Raw genomic sequence first — 20,631 nt, forward strand, 5'->3', positions numbered from 1 at the left:
TTAGGTTTGTTTCTTTTCTTAGTGAAACTCTTATTTTTAAGTTTGTTTGAACTATTTTGGTAAAAAGGCATATAATACACATATCCTTAAAAGATAAGTAAGTGCCCAGTTACTTTTTGTATGATATTTTCAGGAAAGTCTGTAACACTAGTGGGTTCTCCAAACTTGAGTAAATTCTACAGGAAAAGTCCAGGACTCTCCCGAAACCCAAAAATCACTGAGTGGTTATTGTCTAAATACTGCTAACAGGACAATAAAGTTATACTTACAGATAAGAACTTAAAATTAACTCTTAAAAAATTCTAACTTAAAAGTTAAAAAAATGTAAAACAATGAATTGGATCTATATTCTACTTTAACAAGACCAAACAATTTAAACAGAAGTCTATTGAAAACTCTCATGCAAATCTTGTACATTGTACATGCCATTATTAATTGTACAAATGCACAGTGTGATTTATATCATAGTGATAATACAAAGATTTCTGCAATCTAAATCTCATTTATAATGTAATTTTTACTTATGAGTTTAGCTTTAAAAAAAAAACAAGAAAACATACAAATTAATGAAAAGTCACAGCACAATTTTCCAGTACTTAAAACCACTCATAGCTCATAATTACTTTAAAATACCAAAGTGTAACCCAGAAGAGTCTATTTACCTGAAGGCTATGTCAGATTTGTATGACCGGGTAATTATGGCTGAATCAATATTCCATGAAGATCATATATAATTGATATAATGCTATTGGGTAGCAAAACGCAAAAACAAATTCCAGAGAAATTCACAAAAACTGAAGGAATGGCTTTTTGGACATGATATTCTCGAAATGTGATCAATGTGTGTAATTTATTACAACACAGTATGACAAGTTCAAGGCAACTGAGGTATGACAATTTATCATGGTGAGGGACAGTGTAGATGACAAGGTCAGAGGAGCAAAGGTAGCAACAAGGACACGAAGGAAATGGAACGCCAAGCAGACACTAGACATGACAGTGGTCAGACTTCAGCATGCTGACAAAGAATTATGGCATCAGATTGTCTTGGGCTGGGAGCTATTCCAAGACCACTACTAACAAGCAGGAACACAGAGATATGACTCAGGCAGATATCAAGTGAGAACTGCTCTCATGAGACAGCAAAGGAGCTGGATGTGTTGTGTGGGTGTTAAACAGCAGAAAGTATCCTGGAGTGACATCAGGAACATGGAAGGGTACAGGCTTAGTTTCCTCTTACAATGTTCTGCCAAGTCCTTCAAACTTATTTTCCTGAAAAAATTAAGGACAATGATGTGCACACTGTGCAGTTGACCAACTAACTTGACTAATGTTCTTACATCATGTCAGGTTGAATTGACTGATGGCAAATATATGTGGTGACAGAACCAAGTCCTTCAAAAGAGAGCAGAAAGCTTTGCTGTGCCAGACAAAAGAAGAAACCAATTTCAAAAGGGCTAAAATTTGTGGGCAGACATCCAGAAGAGGTTGAGTCTCCTGATTCCACTTTCAGATTCCCTGTGGTTTCATCACCACTCTGCCCAGACATTGTGCTTTGATCTTACAGTTACAAGTAGTTAGCAATGGCAGAACTAACTTTGCTATGGGAAGAGAGAAGGAAGAGGCAAATGAAAGGAAATGACAGAAGTACAACAGTTGGTGTATGAGTGTCAATAGCAGGGATGGAGAACTTGGTGTCTGCTTGTTGGGGTTGACTGCAGGAGGTTCACTGTCCAGTGACTTTGGAGAGCCTTACTAATGCTAGGGGTTGGGAGCAGACTGGAAGAAACTGGTGGGAGCAGCAAGCAGACAGGCAGAGGTTGCTTCAAGCTGGATATAGAGGAAGAAGGTGGAAGGGTCACCAGACAAAGTGCTAGGCAACTGGTGAAGGGTGAAAGGTAGGCATTACTGCCTGTAGTGATGCAGTAGGATAAGCAAAGAGGGTACAAAACCATCTTGGGTACCAGGCTGTAACAACATGCAGCTGGCCAGTCCCTGGTTGGGCCTGGTCAACTGTACCAGCACACCTCTGGAGGATACCTTGGAAATCACCAAAACATTTAAAGAGGATCCAGCTGATGACCGGAATGGCATGCATTGGACTGTTACAGTGTTTGCAAGGTAGAGTGTCAGAAAGATAATACTTGCATGTCTGTTTATGAATTTAGAAACACTATTTTTAGGTGTTTCAATGGGGAAGATATTTGTAGTCAAAATTTCAAACCTAAAAAATTCAAGATATATTGGTAGAGCTATGCAGAACATGAAAAGAAGTCAACCAGAAAAAAAATTGCATACATGTTCTTTAAATAGATTAACTGATTTTCTGAAGTTATCAGTTAGTTTTACATTCTTTTGTCATACGCTATGATCTTGTAGGTCATTAAACATAAAATATTAACATAAAAAAACAAATATTCTCTCTTCATTTCTCTTCTGCATAGTACTTTTCAATAGCTATAAATATATATAAATAAGCATATAAAATGGGTTTTCTAAAATTAAAATAAATTATAACTACATTGGTCTTTTTAAGCATCAAACTGTTTTCAGTAGACATTCCTTGGCAATATGAATGCCAATTAGATAAAGGCACATTACAATTCCATGATTTGTGATAAAAGATATAGGATTTTTTTTAGACTAAAAACCATTTTCTGAAGGTTCACAAAACACATGTTGATAGGAACTGGTTTGTAACTACAGGATAACATCTTTTTCTGGATATTACAGACAATTTTCTTTTGCATATCAAGGTTTTTTGAGTCAGAAATTACACAACTTAGAATCGGGCATAGCAACCTTGTTGATTTGTTGTCTTGCTGTGAAAAATACCTACTTTGATTACTTTCTTGTATTAGTGCCACTGTATTGTCATTATCACATGATAAAGATGACTGCAATTACATTACATCCGAGCTGTAATTTTAATGTTGGCTATGTAAATATTCATACTTGTTGTTATGACGGCTAGCCTAGCTTGCTTAATATAAAACCACTGAATCCTGATGTTGATGCTCCATCTTCTATGTCATTTGTATTTCCTTGTATTGAGAATTTTTTGTATCAAGTAAAACCATTCAGAAATAGGCTTACGAGATAAAGATGTGATATGAATTTTAAAAATTTTAATTAAGGAAAAAGAATGGCAAAAAAATTTGAAAATTGAAATATACATGTAAATATATATGGTAATACAATTTGATGATTCTCCACCTATCATGCATGAATACAGATACAGCAACTTGGCATTTAATTTTTCGTTTCGTTTGCTGATATTGGTTACATAATTTTTTCGTCAGTAGGCCACTTAAAAAATGGGTGTGGTTCAAATCGTGATATAAATAACCAATGATGTTTCATCTTATGTGCTGACCAAAGAAAAGCTTATGTTATCTGGTTTATATTTTATGATCACAGTCTTAGGGTCAGTTCTTATCACTAATCATCTTTGATTTCGAGGCAATATGTTGGCTTCCCTTAGCTCTTTGCAGGATAAATATGGATGCAGGAGAGGATTTACGGATTGTAATATGGTACAAATCGTTCAACGCGTGCTCTACACACTGGGCATTGAAGCGGGGTAGGCAGCATATCAGCGCAGTCCAAGCACAGACATATATGGCCACAGTTAATGAGCACGACCTCTCGCGGATTGGTCAGACAAACTACGCACATGTCTCGATATTCGTCTCTTTCTTCACCATTTTGTCCATCTCTATCAGCTTGACCTCCTTCCTGATTCCGTTGGGCATTCCGTGCTCTCTGCTCTGCAGCTTCCCTTCTTACTCTTCTGTTCTCCTCTCGTATAATCTGTAATTGTTGCCTTTGCTGGTATCTGTCTTGTACTTTCTTAAACCATCGATATAACATAAATGTCAATAAACAAGCTCCTATCACAATAGATGTTTTGAAGAAGAATTTTGCCATTTTTGATCGAGATTTAAATTTGTTGATCAATTCTTCTTTACTCATAGCAGTTACAATGTATCGTTTACCATCACTAGGGGGACGTAGCTTAACCTTTCCTGCCTCTAACGTAAGTTCTCCAATACCCAGTAACTGTGTGCCTACAAGTAGCATGCGCTCCATCTCATGAAATCCCTTGCTAACCTCACCAGATATAATATCCATGCCATGCTTAAAGATTGAGGAATTTTCCTTTTTTTCAAACTTGTCATAAGTCATCATCAGATTTTCTGTCAAATATTCAGCCATCCGAGGCTCAGCAATGTATATCTTATGGTCTGGTTGGTCATTAGCATGGATTAGGAATGGTATGAACTCTGATGTATCTCGTATTGTATGTTTTGTGTCTGCCCTGTAACAAATAGAAAACACAATTATGTTAATGATGTTATCTTTGTACATGTAGGGGGAACTAATCAGCTTTAGCCTTGATGCTGCAAGAAAAATGGAACATCAAATTGCATAATGACAGTATTCTACTTTACACCTTATATAAATATCTTTACTTGGAATGTAAAGTTTCTAAATTACTGACACTTTTCCTGTTTTCTTTGAAGAATAAGACAAACCTGATAGTCTTCAAAACAAATGCGACATTGATTTTTAGAATACATACCATGAGTTCCCTATGATTCGTTTTGATTTGTGTTCTATTAAGGAGGTTGTTTGAACCACACCCTCTTTGTCACTATGCCGACTAATCATGGGATTGCCTACAGGTGCTACAAGCCCTTCTACCCAAACATATGGAATTGTTTTTTCAGTACATTTCTCTAACTGCTTCTTGAGTCCTTCATCTAGTTGAACAGGTTTTGCTCCCTGAAAAAGGATATATCAATTATGATCAGAATAAATTTAAGTTTCATTATTGATAATCGAATACACATACATTAATAAAACAGTTTGAGCTGTCAACTGCATTGAAAACTTTGCAACACTTTGATATCAATATTTCTCAAAGCTTTGAATCTGGTACAATTGATAAAGATCTAATATTGAGTACCACTGATATTAGTCTTTCAAGACTGCAAGTTGTTAAATAACATCTAAATAAACAACTTCACTTGATGAATTACACTTGCTCCAGGTGTTTCAGATCTCTGATAATACAATTCTTAAACTCTACCAGTTACCCAGGTAATTGTCTTTGCAAGTAAAGAATTAAGGTATTGATTTATTGGTTTTATTTCCTTAATTTATCACTAAAAATCAATATACATTTGCAGAAAAAATACATTTTTAGAAGCAATCCTTTGAAGACTGATTGTGCTTTTTACTTTTTAGGCTTGAAAATGCTTAATTACTTAAATTTTCTTCAGAACACCTTTTTTTTTTTTTACCATACTTGTCTTGTAAATGTACACATATATCAATGGACTCAAATATAATAATCTAGGTCCATGATATGTACAATATACATTATATTGCAAATCATATATGAATAGACACTCATATTATCTTGACTTGTACAATATGTTACATACAAGTACTTATGTGAATTCTAATCAATGATATTAAATTATAATTTCTTTTTATGATAATTATATCTTCTCCAAGAGTTAGCTAGCTGTTTATGAGAAAACAAAACAATTATTTGAAGTGTTTCTGAGGAAAATGAACCATTCATTAAAATGATTCGTTTCTATATTTGTATTTACAAGGCATTTCATTTGGTCAGATTGACATTTCCCACGCAACACTTCTTTTATATGACGCAATGGTACGTGTAGTTCATGGGAATATTACTAGTTCTAAATAGAACATTTCATCTTTCTTATCGAGTCTTTTTTTCTTTCTTTCATAGAAACATGAAAGTCATTTGTGACGGTAACCTTCAATAGAATCCTGATTATAACTTGAATGGAAGAAATCCAAACGCCCCCAAAAGTTCTGATACTTTTGACCCAACTAAGCTAGTATACGTAATGTCTGACTCCAGACTTCACCTACCTGAATATCTGCTACATAGCGATTACCGAACGTATACATTTTATACATACAATAGCCAAAAGCAAAATCAGTGGCTATTCCTGTAATCAGACTCCAATCAAGAGGATGGAGTACCATTTTCACTTTGATTTCTCCAGAGGGGTCTGTTGTCACCCTTGACGCGGTTACACTACTTACAGCCCGGCACTTCCCGGGCAACAATAACCTATATTGACCGCTCGGGCTTTTATTTGCACCTGTGTCAAGTTGAAATTGTTTTACATGCAAAGCTATTAACGACATCAATGTAACATAGTGCAAAATTATGAGAAATTGTCAAAGTTGTGAGTATTAGAAATCAGTAATATCGCAACCATAAATCTTGTTATTTGCGATACCGGGACCACCCGGGTTCATTTTTTTCTTGCTCGCACCAGGGACGTATAATAGTATTATACGTCCTTGCTCGCACCGTTTAATCTGCTTTATATACAATTATCCAGAAATGATGGAAGAATATTTAGAAAGTAATAAACTTGTCAGTTTTTGATATTTTGATTATTTCTGGATTAAGATGTTCATATTATTCGCATGAAAAGCTAATGCAGATGTAACGATATGTAAATTGCAATAAAAGCCCGGGCGAACGCATTGTTGCGATATCGATGATTTCAAAAGGTAATTAATTTGGTAATTTCAAAATATTTTTTTTTCATTATTTCTGGATTATGATAATACATATTTAACGATATGTGAGTCTTGGTCATGAAGCTGACGCCTTGGAATAATGTCCAACACACTCCGGACAGACTCTGATACTCTGAAAAATAAAAGCTCGGACGGTCCAGGTAATGAAAATAACAAGATGCGAGTGCATTGTTGCGATGTCGGGGATTTCAAATGGTAATAATTCGACATTTGAAAAATATTTCCCATTATTTATGGACTATGAGGTTTATTTTCTTCACATTAACGTATATTTATACAGATTTAACCGTACATAAATAAAAATCGCAAATGACACGACCCAAACTCATTGTTGCGATATCACTTATTTCAAATAGCGGTAAATCCGGAAAATTTGGAGAAGTTTTTACCATTTTTGACTGAAATATTGGTTTTGACAATATATTTACATTTGAGTCAGTCTGAACGCTTCAAATCAGAAATTAAAAACCCGGACGATCAATATATAGTTCCTGGGCGGTGTCGGACCGTCCGGGCGGTACTGGGCTGTAATTATTGTCACCCGTGGTAGACACGTGAAAGTGAAAGAAGAAAATGGACACACTCCATAGCAAAGAGTTTATATCAGCAATCTGTCTGGGCGTAGGAGTTGGATTCTGTATAGGATGGATCAGTCGTGGTCGAGTCTTAGGAAGACGGAGACAATCCTCAGGACAAGGGGAACTCGACGACGTGAGTAACCAATCCCATATGCCAGTATTGTCACTCCGGTCAGCTGCTCATCAAAGTCAATAAATAATATACAGTACACGTAGAAAAAATATTGCTGTATTTTCCCCCTATGAATTTAAAGCCGTGTTATAACTTATTACATACATATAACGAATATTGTGATATAACAGATTGGTACTGGTCATGTCTGATAATGATTATGAAGAATTGCCAGAATGTAACCTATTTTGACGGATGACGAACTTATTGTATTGTACAAATAAATTGCTTGTACTGTTGACATGTACGTGTACCTTCAGCTTGCTACCGTTTGCTAGTGAAATACAATTTCCCTGTCGCCTGTAGGTCGCTTACTGTATATATTCCTGTACAAATGTACATGCAATAGTTGGTTCATGTAAATTAATGACACATGGGTACATGTATGCTACATTGGGAAACTACGATTGCATTTGTACAAAATGGATAGCAGCCTACCGTGTGAATAGACGGTTTGAATGAGCCTAATGGCTTGTTCTCTCTGGCTCTGTCCTTCACATTTTGACAAACATATTTAGTCCTGATTTGTACTGAAGTGCACCTTGTGCAGAAAATGAAGTGCTATTCCAAATTTGTCCAAATGAACAAGCTAAATTCACGAAAAGTTTGTAAGATTATAGTGTAATATAATTCAAAATATCACAATGAAGAACATGTTTCATAATGTAGGTGCATCATTTTTTTTATTCAGTATGTTGTTCATTGTATATCATGAAAAGTTGATCATGAGTTATGCAGGTCTGTTAGGTTTCTGACTGTAAAAGTTAAATTCGTCTCAACAGATGTGTATCAGAAAATTCAAGTTCAAGTTCTTTATTACTTTAATCCATCTGGCTCATCAGTAGACAGTTGAATATTTACAATGTATAGACGTCACTTAATACTTTCACATCACACCCACACACACACAAAAATCTAACATATAGTGTAGAGAATTACCTTAATACAAATAAAACATATTCTAGCTATAAACGATTTCCTGTTATCAATCTCGTCATAGCACCATCTTACAATGATTACAAGTTGAAATAACAAGCATACTTTATGCACAGAACTATTGATATACCATGTAACGAACATAGGAAAAAGGATTGTAATGAAAAAAACCCTACAGATTTCAAATGTTATCAAAATGATTCACACTGTGTGCAAGTTCTAAGAAAAATAGCCTTTACTTATTGCATACCTTCTAGTCTTCTCTTGTTTGCAAGTTTTTAAAATTTTGCTAGATTTGAGATGTACTTTCCATTTTTAGCAGACAAGAGCCCTATCAATTTGAACATACTGGCATTTCTATAGTAATAAGGTTTAATAAATTTCTTACGTAGTGTACAAAGTAAGCACAGTCTTCGGTTTCGTTCTATATTATCATATCTCCCAGTTTCTACAAGTAAATCATGTGAAGACAATCTAATTCTACTTAATTCTCTTAGGCTAAGACTATCAAGTGACTTTCTCAGATATTCTTGTTAACAAAATTCCATTCGTTGCAGAAGAAACTACACAGACTACCTTTTGGGGAAGAACTTATTTTATCATTACAGTCTTGACAAAACATATCAATTATTCACTGTTTAAAAATAGCGTACATATTAATGTCTGGATGTCGAGATTCCCATATGTAGCCCAGTCCTAATCTATATAGCTCATTCCTAATACCAGTTATCCAAATATCATTATTTTTGACCATCTCCCTGTAACATGCTTGTAAAATACAATTTTCTGTGTTTTTAAGTTTTAACCAATATTTTATTATTCTACATTTACGTGTGATATATCAAGGATATCTACCAAGTTCAAAATAAACCATACAATTAGGGGTACTTTTACGAACTTTCAGTAATCTTTTGCAAAAATGTAAATGTACCTTTTCTACGTCGGGTACTTTATGCAGTCCCGAGATTTTAGCTCCATAAGTGAGTATACTATTTACGTAAGTATCAAAAACCGAGATTTGTGTTTCAGGATTGAAAAAATTATTACGACATACTTTCATTATTGCAAACCACGCTTTCTTTCCTTGTTCTGCTATTTTTCCCTCTAATTCATGTTATTCAAATGGTTTGTTTCAGCTTAGTGGAAATAACATGCTGTCTGATACAGGCGAATACAAATTAATAGTGGTAGTACGGACAGATCTAAAGATGGGAAAAGGGAAGATAGCTGCACAGGTAGGTTGGTCATTGCTCAAGGTATTATTCCTTTATAGGAACCATTGTAGCTTTTAAAAATGTGAGAATGATAAATATATAATAATATCAACATTTAGTATGTAGCACATTTTTTTTATTCGCAGAATACCTCTTTATGCTTGATAGGTTGCCCATGCTGCAGTGCAAGCCTACAACTCCTGTGCTAAATATTACCCTGATATGTTGAGGGAGTGGAAATATTCTGGCCAGCCCAAAGTGGTTGTGAAAGTGGACAGCGAGACATCACTGTGAGTATATGGATATTTCATACAATGCAAGGCCTGAACTTAAGACAGCAGCACAACTTTGTTTTAGAATTTGTTCAGTAAGAATTCTGACTCTGAATTCCCAAATTGAAATTACCGGTAGAAATATTTTCAAATATTGAGACGCCATATGCATGTGGCAACAGCTGTCCAAAGAAGTGATAGTGAGATTATATGTATACATCAAGTATTAAATGTTACATATTAGATATGCATATATAATGTGTAATTGTGTATCTGACTGTTCAGGTCTAAAACATTTCATACATTAAATTGTTGGTGTTAAATACAAAGGTATGAAAGGTTGATACAATTATTTATGTATCATATATCTGTGTCCATCATAGGTTGGCTCTGGCATCAAAGGCAAAAACACTAGGACTGAATGCAAGTGTAATCAGAGATGCTGGGAGGACACAGATACCTGGAGGTTCAGTTACTGTCTGTGGAGTGGGTCCAGGTAGGTCCACTTAGGTTTCATATGAGGGTTTGTCACTGTGTAGAGGAGGTCCATTTAGGTCTCCTGCTTTCCCATGAGTGTTGGTCACTGTCTGGGAACTTGGTACAGGTAGGCCCACTTTGATTTCTTATGAGGGTTTGTCACTGTGTGTAGAGGGGTCCAGGTAGGTCTCCTATGGTTTCTTATAAGAGTCAGTCACTGACATATTCTATTGATTATGTTGTGAATTTCAGGTCCCAGTGACTTGGTGAGCCCTTTGATTTAATATTAGCTATTGATTTTGTATTTGTTGTGAATTTCAGGTCCCAGTGACTTGGTGAGCTCGGTAACTGGACATCTAAAATTGTTATGATCTGGAGATCACATAGATACTTATCTCAGGAGTGAAGATAATTATTTTATTTGTTGTTATTAGTAAAACTAAGATATTGAAAAGACATCATCAAAACACCAAGGTTTAGTTAACTGATCAGTTATCTAATCTATATCTGAATGTAAACAGTTGTGAGGCCTGGAAGTTATAGTATGTCAGAGGAAGTGTATTCTGGTATGACTGTGATACACTACCAAGTAATTGTGTTAGCTCGCCGATAAGAGAGGAAACTTTTGTTAAGATGAAGATGAAATGGAATGTATGTTTGTGGAATAAAAAGTGAAAAGATTTATATGAAATGAAGAGTGATGCTATCATAATTTATTTTTCATGATTTAATTAGTATGTACATGTGATGTGTCATACAGGTTCTATTGTAAAACATTTGTAACGTAGTAGACATTAATTATACTCCCCGCAACAGCCACCAACCCACCCACCCACCCATGCAGATAATTGAGGTATATAGTTATCATTTCCATGTCTGTGTGTAAAATGTTTTTTGTGTTTACAAGAAGATATCTTATGAACACTTGAACAAATTTAGTTCACATTCACATCAAAGAATCACACCATCAAGTTCTACACCTGCTTTGATTTTGATACCAAGCTAAAAGGCCAAAGGTCATACTGGGCAAACCACTTTTGCAACAAAAAGCTTTTGTACAGGACACCTCTTGTATTTAACAGAAATCATTCGTACTTGTTCCAAATTTTAACAACATCAAATTCTACTCCTGAGAATATTTTTATGCTCAATAATCAAAGTTATAGAGCTGATGGTTTCACATAACAATTTTTGAAATAAAAAACTTGTGTACAAAATATGTAAGTTCCTCAACAGATTAATATGAAATAAAAAGATCAGGGAGTTTATAGATAAATAAGTTATTTTCTGAATGCAATTGCCTGCGACTTACATTGATTTATCAGAAGGGCATCAACGACGATTATATTCAGAAGACACTGTTTATTTATATTCACATTACTAAAAATATGCTTTTTAGCATATAGGCTAAATGAGCTTATATTGTAGTGTAACATCCATTGTGTGTGCATTTTTATGACATTCACATTTTTCCTTCTGATGATGAACTAAAAGGCACAGAATCGTGATATTTGGCCGGTCAAGTTTGATAACTCTGTCAAACAAATTCTGATGATTATCCAATAAACTTAGAATCTCGACAAAAGAAGTGATCTTGACTGATAATGTGTCAAATTTGTCAAAACCTTCAAACAACTTCTGATGATAAAAGAAAAGGTCTAGAATTACGAAACGTAGTAATAGGCTTGAAAGATGAAGCCTGACATACTTGGTGAAAAGAAATCACCATGATCCGTATTTAAGGTAAGAGAAGTTAACTTGTTGAAACTTTCAAATTCTTCTCATTGACCAAAACTTTCACTATCAATGATGTGAAATGTTGTTGTATTTGTGAAAAGCATTGAATATATGGTGAGCAATACAGAGCCAATGGGCCTTTTGTTATTTTTATACTCTATATACAAATTAGACCTTATCCTAGTTTTTAAAGCATGAAACACTAATTGTTGTGTACAGTCCTTTTTTCTTACTTTAAAGAATATCAGGTTTATTTTAGTTACCATACAGTTAAATCTATGCCAATGAATGTTTTGGTAAAAACATTCACAAACCTGGTATTCAGCCTGTGTCCATTTTCTCACTACAACATAACTTATTAAATTTATTACATGAAGTGTTTTTGAATCAGTGTGAGAAATGAAAGAGAGAACAAAAAGTACAAATAAAGGTTACATGTAAGTCAGCCATTTTTGTTTGTTCTTATCAGTCCCCAAAATCAATAACTGGTGACCACGAGGAACCTACATTTGAAATTGGAGAAAGTTCAATCCAGTACTTTATGAGAAAGAGTGATTACAAACTTTCCTTGTCAAAATACAAGATGGCTTACTTTCAGCAATTTCATTTTTCTGATCAGTCACAAAATCATATAGGATTATCTGCAGACCAAGGGGAACATGCGTATGAAATTTTAGAAAGATTAATCCATCCATTAATTTTCAAGAAATGGTGATAGCAATCTATGATGCCTGCCAGTCCTGTCAGACATTTTGATTCTCTGATCAGCCTCAAAATTATACAGGCACAACTAGGGATCAATGGGAATCCACAATATGAAATCTGGGAAATATGCATTTAATACTTGTTAATGAATCATGTGATAATCAATCTTGGATAGTCAAAATCCAAGTTAGCCACCTGTCAACTATTTTCATTTCTGATCAGTCCCAAAATCAAAAGAGCTTAACTAGAAATCGAGGAAAACCTGTATATGGACTTTGAGATGATTTGTTTAGTACTTCTCAAGAAATAGTAATAATAAGCTTTAAAAGTCAAAATCCAAGATGGCTGTCTGTCGGCCATTTTGTTTTTCTGATCAGTTCTAAAATCAAAATATGGATTTTATATATGAAATTTTAGAAAGATCAATACAGTGCTTTTCAAGATATAGTAATAACAAGAATTGTTTATGGACCATGGATGTTGGGCAATTAGAATAACCCACCATCTGATGATGGTGGTCTAATAACGAAGGATACTGAATCCTTCTTTGCTGGAACTCCGCACTTAAAGTGTATATACTCTCCTAAACTGTATATTCTGGGCAGTTTTGAAGTTTTATAGCCCAGCACCATCATGAAGATTAAAGGCTATAAGATAAAGGTGTTGACAATTAAATACTACATGTATGTCTGCAGGACTTCAGTGGTTAGTTGGCTGTTAAGGTAATACAACACAATAGCGAAGCAAAGTGAAACAAATTTGATGTTTTAGTAAGTTGGTACCTGCAGACCAAAGAAAATAATAAAATATGAATGGCATGTTAATTTAACAGTATTTTCTCTTTGTTTGATGAAAAACTTCCTATAGAAAACAAAGAGAATATTTTCTATAGGTAATGTCCCTGCTATTTCAGTCTGTTGCATCCCATTCCTAATTAATGTCATATCTTGAGAGCCTCTCAGAAGTTTTGGATCATATTTACTCCAAAGTGTCATAACATCATATCAAGCTCTGCACCTCATTATGTAAAGGTGGTCATCTATCAAGGTTACAAGGTCAAAGTTCATTACTTATGTAAATTCATTACACAATCATAGCTTATATGCAAGAGAGCATGGTCATTATTCATGACTTTTTCTAGTTCAGTTCATTAATGGAAATGAATTATATAGGTTGGTGATGACAAAGTCCAGGATCAGTGTCTTCAGTCTGGACACAGGCATGAGTCGTCCAATTTACAATAGACATAAACAGGTGTCTTACAGAATCAAACACAGAAAAATGTACATTACTAGACTGTTTCTGTCCTGCACTACTATACTTATCTGTTACCAGGGCTGTTTGTAAAGTATCATTTACGGTCACAGAAAAAATGTTCTTCAAAAACTGTTGCCTTGAAATGACTGCATCAAACCATTAATCGCTGTGTTGTAAGATTGACTACTATCTCTGAAGGTTTTGATTAATACCCAGCAACATCTGTCTACTAATTTATCTCCATGTGACGTGAAGATTAGGGCAGAATCAGATGTGTCTATACAATCAGAATGATCTTTTTTTTTTGATGAATTAAATATTCGAAAGACAGATGTCAAGATTTTTGAACAAGAGTGAGTTTAATACCTATCATTTTCCATGTTATACTTACTCATTTCTAAATGACCAACTTTCTATCTGTATTTCAAATCTATAATATCCACTTCTTTTCTCATCCATCTTTATGACAATGCAGTGTTAGAAAATTGAAACTCAAATACAGAGTGGTATAACATTTATTATAACAAATATATGAAAATAATATTTAAAAGATTTCATGATTATTTCTTCAAAAATATCACAAGAAAGACCAATGGCTTCATCACCTGTTGCTGTTAATGGCACGTTTTTCCAAAAAATGGAAGTTTAGCACAAGGGTTTTCTGGGGCTACTGTTGTGTCTGTTAAACCTTTTAACACAATTGTAATATTTCTATCCTTGGCCATCTCGGTCAAAGTTTCTACTCCTTCTGCCGACACCTTGTGGTCATATATATCCAAGTGTTCAAGTTTCGGACAATTCTTCACTAGACTTATTATTGCACTTTCTGATATAGTTTTTATCCAAGAAAGGTTAAGTTCCTTCAAGTTTTTAGCTGAACGCCATAAAGCACTCATAGATCGGTCTGTTAAATGTTTGCAGGCACACAAGTTTAAAGATTCCAAATGGGGAAGTTTCTGTAACGAAACAGAGAGAAATACTGAATTTACTTTCATTTTACATAATCAAATTATGGCATATTGTATAAAACAACATTTGCTTTGTGTCTCAAGCAATTTCAGATACTAACACATTTATTGGCAGTTAACATGTGCCTTGTAAATAAGCCCATCAATATAACCTAAGTTTCAGTAGAGATACAGACAAATGATATGTCATTGTTGTTCTGTACTAAGCTCACTTCCATACTTTGAGCAAAACATATGCATGCTTCTTTTGAGGTGTCTTTGCTTTGATGTTCAATACTGAATTTTTTGAAAGTCCATACAATTTTGCAGAATATATTTAAACTAATGTTTTCATTAAGATTTATTGTTGATGATCAGCATTCTGAATTCAGTAACCAAATACTGAAAAATATCTATTTGTAACATTATCATCAACAACATAACAAATATGTTTACCTTAGCAAGTTGTTCCATTAAATTATCTGTCATTAAGTATCCACAATCTTTGAGGCTGAGAATGCGGAGATGTGGACACGACTTCCAGACACTTCTTAGTGTTCCTTCGGTGAGGTAAATATTATCCAGATTAAGATGATGTAAAGTTGGAACAAGCAGCTGACGAAATGCTGCATTGTTTAATTTCTTTTTTTTCTTCAGTCTATGGATCATGTTACTGTTAAAAAGTAAAAACAGCCTCATAAGCATACTCACTCTGTAATCTTATAACAATCAGATTCAATTTCAATGATTTTAAGCCAACCCTCTGTGATAATAGCTTTATCTGGATAAATGGTACTAGTTTAATTTATCAACAGATAACAATGTTGAATTACTTTTAATATTTGATTGTTGACTTCTGTACGACTACACTATACTATGTTTAAGAAATTGCCAGTTATATACTTACTTTATTAAATACTCATCTGGGAAGTCTTCCAGGTCAAATAACTCCAGGTTATCCGACACATAGTCTAAACATGTGGACAGAAGTGTTGTAACATTGGTACCACTGTGACATGGGTTCTACAATACAACAAGTGATGGTAATTGTCAATATCTGTACAACTAGACTTACTATAAATATTAATTTCAGTTATTCAAATATCTTTTTGCATAAATCAATAATAGTTCTAATCATTTTCCAATATACTTACCACTTCGAAGTTTACACAGAAGCAAGCTCTGACCAAGGTTTTGCCGTTTTCCTCTTTGCGTTCAAATCGCTTGGCTCCTCTAGTGGAGAGGGACGAGTCCACTTCTGCCAGTATTTCTTCCCTGGTATCATGCCTCATCAGATTCAGTTCCACCACCTGGTCCATGTCTACATATCCTACAAAATACACCACATTTTGGTAGAGATCATACATGTATTTGCTGGCAGCCTGATCATAACCATCACGTTAATCCAAATTTACATCCTGGTGAGCGATTTCCATATAATATCGCTTGGTCTGTGTCTCGAAAAATATACCCCTGATTTGAACACTGATTTAATGGGTGAAAATACATCTGTAAAACCGATTCTGAATAAGAATACATATAACATACATTTAGATTGCTAAACGATACAAACCTCCCTCGTACACGTCCAGACCCTCTTTCACAGCGCCGTACCGAAGGAGGTAACACAGCCGCTTTGCCAAACGAGTATCTTCATTATCTTCAGAATTCATCTTTTTTTGCTTGCCAGTTTTTGTTGAACTCGACATCTGTTGGCTAGGTTATTTTAAAAATAAAAATTGGTGACAGTTCTATATTATCGTTTGCTGAAACATATAGATAGATTAATGGTACTTTTCTTCATCCAAACGACACTTCATATATGCATAACTTTTGCCAGAATATTTATACGTCTAGAGCATTTCACAACAGTATAACACCACCGGAAGTAGTGAGGCCAGATGAAACTATTATTTATGTTGTGCAATAGACCAACTTGAATTTAGGTAATTATACATTCCCCTAAACATCCAAACATATAATCATTTAGGGAGTCAATATCCGTCAGTGTGTCCAATTGTCATCATTATTTATCGCGTTATTCAAATACATGTATGATATATTGTGTGATGTGACAGATATTCAGGCAAACAAGGCCGATAACTCCCACCGACTTCAAATTCACGATTGCGCAATCATGTGCATGTGTTCAAAAGACCCGGTCGCAAGAGAAAAGAATCATTTGAAGTTAAGATTTTTCGCATTTAAATAAATAAACGAATCTATATATCCTCAAATGGATATTTCTTTATGCAGGAAACATTTACATATACAAATTAATACGTATATGACACAAACAAAGAATAGAACGCATGCACAATGCATTTTCATATACACACGATGGACGATAATTTTGTTATGCAGACCACTCGCATTGCTAGAACTTCTGTTATGATTGGAAGGGTAATTGGTCCTATTTATAGTCTTTTCATAAACAAATAAGCAGAAATAAACATATTTGGAACGGCGCGTTTAAGATTTTCCCTTTGTATATATAAAATACAAAAGGCGAGTCCACATCAAGTCTTCAAAACAAAGCCAAGTGTGAATTCCCTGGAAAGCCTTCATTGTCACATGAACAAAGCTCCCTGACATGTGTTCTCTTTCTCTCCTTCTCTCTTTTTCTAATCCCATATACTGTTACGGTATACTGTTTTTATTTGCAATAAGGGTTCCTTGTGAACGCAGGTTGACCGTGTTCCTATTGTTTGTCATTTATTTACGATTTTCCGTTATTTTCTGTGCGTGAGATTAAGCGATTCCAACAGGGACCGTTTGTTAATACGTTTATTTATTTTTTATTAACTACTGTTAATTGCATTTGTTTTCGGCTAACATACAAAGGTTTTTCGGACAGTGGAAGAAAGTCAGGTGCGGAGCTAGTAAAAATAAATTAACTAAAAAATTAAAAAGATATTTTGTAGAGATGGAAAGACGGAAGGGGATAATGGCTGGTAGGTGTGGTATTACAAACATGTGCGCTTAAGCACGACGATCATGTAAGAGACTGGAAGCTGATGTAATGAAAATTACAACTTTATGAATGCATTATTTTATCTGTGCATACTGTAGGTAATATATATATAACAATTTATATATTTGATTGACTTTTGTCCCATTTTCTTCTATTTTAACGCATTTAACAGGAAGTGTCTCTCCTTTACTATCATTCTGAGCTTCGTGATGAATAAGGATTTAACATCTAGATTAATTAATTAATATTAAGTAAATATGCTTTTATATACAGAATAACCTGATTGTCAACTTTATCTCGTCTGCTGAAAGGTCATTACATCGGACATTACACCTGTTAAATAAGTGAATAAATAAACGGATAATTAAATAAAGTCAATTATATATATTGAAATGTTGTTATTACTGATCTTACCAAAATGTATTTTTGTTTATTTAATGAAAAAAATGTATGAATAAATCTTTCGACAACATATCTACATTTTGAATTGGATTTTGAAATAGATCACATTTTCAAAATAGATGTACAATAGTTTCCTTTTCTGTGTTAAAGAGGTTGTAGAGAGGTTGCAGGAGTTTTTAATCTCCGCAGATAAACACGCGTAGTATATCTGTACCATCAAAACTATCTTACCGGCTAGTGGTTAGGATACTATCCGAAGGCCTCAGATTTGTTGTGTTCGTTTCTAGAAAAACAATTCGGTACATTAGCGCAAGTCAGAGACAGATACAGGGATACAATGCTTCTCTCACAAAGCATTTCAAGCATAATTTGACTTTGTCTCGTCGACTTAGAAGCCTATATTCAGACCTCCACATATTATTGCAGTATCATTTTTGATATATCTTATCATAAGTTACGTTAGTTGAAGACAGTAAAACCCCTATGCTTTTAATGTTTGTAAGAATTGACTTTAACAACAATGTTCTCTCTCACGAGGATACAAACCCAACTGGAGCTTCTTCAAGACATATTACAATTTCCGCTATACCTGTGAGCTTTAACTTTAAAATCGCTGTGCTTTTGATTTAACACAAAGGGAATTAGTTATATTTCATCAGTGTTCACATAACATACATATGTCTGACTTGTCCAATACCTTTTCATGTAAGTCTTTCTATACATTACCATTCCTCTTTCCCCGACATTCCAAGCTGATATATGCAGCAAACACATCAAAAATGAAAGACACAAAACTGTCTGGAAATAGATAACAATCATCAACGATAACTAGACAAAGAATCGTGTTTGGTCAAAATACCTAGCGTGTTAAATATGGATTCCAGACTCGCCAGACTTCTGACAAAAAGTCGTCTTTCTTTTCCATTCTGCCATAGTCACAACTGCCAATGTTTAACTTCAATGTACTACCAGGAAAAAGGATATTTGCGTAGTACTTTAAGATGAGAAACAGTTACCCCTATTTAATTATATCTTTTGACATCACTTGTAATAATTTTTATTGATTGTTAGTTTCCACGGAATACCAAAGTATTTTATTCTGTTTGTTAAGTTTCTGATGCCTTTTTGCTGTGGTTGTGGTGATAAGACCATTTTACACATATCCGTAGTAAGGCACTGTTCTTACTTGATGCGATGTTGTCACTTCCGGTTGCGGCAGATGTTGGCTATGGGTTGTCAGTAGTAGGCATCTTCATATGACTTGTGCCCAATCCATTTGTCTTGTTTTTTTGGCAATAAAATATGTTTAAACTAAACTAAGTAGGCATTACCATATTGTCTTCAGTCTCTTCAAATGCGTTCTCGCAGAAAGTGGGTATTACACTGGGTGCTCCATTCCCCATAGTTATCTATGTGGACCTTGATCCCGGTCACTACTCAATCGATTAATTGAACTTGTTGTTAGAAGCTTATCTGACGAGTTAGTGTACGATAAGTAGTGATATGATTCGTGACATTACCTGTTTCATAAGTTCGTTAATTTCCTTCTCTTGGCTTTTCAGAAAACTGTTGCTTGATTTTCAAATATGTGGCCCATGGTTATTTCCAAATGATTTATAAGGAACCTTCTGTAGACCCAGCAATTTATCTTTCAAACGGTCAGATTTATTTTTTTGAAAATCTACACAAACATCCTTTCACCGCTGTAACCATACCTATCACACCTTTTATTATTATCGAAATATCATCTATCGTCCCTGTGATGCTTCCACTCCAGACTTAAACGAAACACAAGCCATATCATCCCTGTGGTGTTCCTACCCCAGTTACCTACGAATTATCAGCCGTACCGTCCCGGCGGTGTTCTCACAGCCCAGCTATCAACGAAAAATCAGCCTTATCATCCCTGTGGTGTTCTCACCTCAGCTATTAACAAAATATCAACCTTATCATCCCTGTGGTGTTCTCACCTCAGCTATTAACAAAATATCAGCCTTATCATCCCTGTGGTGTTCTCACCTCAGCTATTAACAAAATATCAGCCTTATCATCCCTGTGGTGTTCTCACCTCAGCTATTAACAAAATATCAGCCTTATCATCCCTGTGGTGTTTTCACCTCAGCTATTAACAAAATATCAGCCTTATCATCCCTGTGGTGTTCTCACCTCAGCTATTAACAAAATATCAGCCTTATCATCCCTGTGGTGTTCTCACCTCAGCTATTAACAAAATATCAGCCTTATCATCCCTGTGGTGTTCTCACCTCAGCTATTAACAAAATATCAGCCTTATCATCCCTGTGGTGTTCTCACCTCAGCTATTAACAAAATATCAGCCTTATCATCCCTGTGGT

At 34.7% G+C, this 20,631-nt stretch overlaps 3 protein-coding genes across 3 annotated transcripts; 1 reads left to right on the top strand and 2 right to left on the bottom strand.

Moving 5' to 3' along the window:
• Positions 1 to 3,116: 3,116 nt before the first annotated feature.
• Positions 3,117 to 6,036, bottom strand: LOC132558566 (mitochondrial ubiquitin ligase activator of NFKB 1-like). Its single transcript, XM_060223151.1, has 3 exons — positions 5,920 to 6,036; positions 4,586 to 4,788; positions 3,117 to 4,321 (listed from the first exon to the last, which is right to left on the bottom strand). Exons 1-3 carry the CDS (start codon positions 6,034 to 6,036, stop codon positions 3,520 to 3,522), a joined length of 1,122 nt encoding a protein of 373 aa, XP_060079134.1. The 3' UTR covers positions 3,117 to 3,519.
• A 1,143-nt stretch (positions 6,037 to 7,179) lies between these two features.
• On the top strand, positions 7,180 to 11,548 carry LOC132558567 (peptidyl-tRNA hydrolase 2, mitochondrial-like). The gene is made up of 5 exons (XM_060223152.1): positions 7,180 to 7,317; positions 9,429 to 9,527; positions 9,675 to 9,796; positions 10,162 to 10,274; positions 10,577 to 11,548. Exons 1-5 carry the CDS (start codon positions 7,180 to 7,182, stop codon positions 10,624 to 10,626), a joined length of 522 nt encoding a protein of 173 aa, XP_060079135.1. The 3' UTR covers positions 10,627 to 11,548.
• A 2,905-nt stretch (positions 11,549 to 14,453) lies between these two features.
• LOC132558572 (uncharacterized) lies at positions 14,454 to 16,893 on the bottom strand. The gene is made up of 5 exons (XM_060223158.1): positions 16,475 to 16,893; positions 16,056 to 16,231; positions 15,809 to 15,924; positions 15,358 to 15,574; positions 14,454 to 14,910 (listed from the first exon to the last, which is right to left on the bottom strand). The coding sequence occupies exons 1-5, from the start codon at positions 16,608 to 16,610 to the stop codon at positions 14,569 to 14,571; spliced, it is 987 nt and encodes a 328-aa protein (XP_060079141.1). The 5' UTR covers positions 16,611 to 16,893; the 3' UTR covers positions 14,454 to 14,568.
• Positions 16,894 to 20,631: the final 3,738 nt, after the last annotated feature.

Source organism: Ylistrum balloti, unplaced genomic scaffold (assembly GCF_031769215.1).
Source record: "Ylistrum balloti isolate Yb309-2 unplaced genomic scaffold, AGI_CSIRO_Ybal_v1 Utg370796, whole genome shotgun sequence".
Classification (NCBI taxonomy): domain Eukaryota; kingdom Metazoa; phylum Mollusca; class Bivalvia; order Pectinida; family Pectinidae; genus Ylistrum; species Ylistrum balloti.

Coding starts and splice junctions, on each gene's coding strand:
- LOC132558572 (XM_060223158.1), bottom strand. CDS start 16,610: ATGTCGAGTTCAACAAAAACTGGCAAGCAAAAAAAGATGAATTCTGAA. Junction 15,925..16,055: donor TCTGTGTAAACTTCGAAGTG/GTAAGTATATTG, acceptor GTTGTATTGTAG/AACCCATGTCACAGTGGTAC. Junction 15,575..15,808: donor CCAGATGAGTATTTAATAAA/GTAAGTATATAA, acceptor ACTTTTTAACAG/TAACATGATCCATAGACTGA.
- LOC132558567 (XM_060223152.1), top strand. CDS start 7,180: ATGGACACACTCCATAGCAAAGAGTTTATATCAGCAATCTGTCTGGGC. Junction 7,318..9,428: donor GACAAGGGGAACTCGACGAC/GTGAGTAACCAA, acceptor GGTTTGTTTCAG/CTTAGTGGAAATAACATGCT. Junction 10,275..10,576: donor TGTCTGTGGAGTGGGTCCAG/GTAGGTCCACTT, acceptor TGTGAATTTCAG/GTCCCAGTGACTTGGTGAGC.
- LOC132558566 (XM_060223151.1), bottom strand. CDS start 6,036: ATGGTACTCCATCCTCTTGATTGGAGTCTGATTACAGGAATAGCCACT. Junction 4,789..5,919: donor GCTATGTAGCAGATATTCAG/GTAGGTGAAGTC, acceptor ATCCTTTTTCAG/GGAGCAAAACCTGTTCAACT. Junction 4,322..4,585: donor CGAATCATAGGGAACTCATG/GTATGTATTCTA, acceptor TATTTGTTACAG/GGCAGACACAAAACATACAA.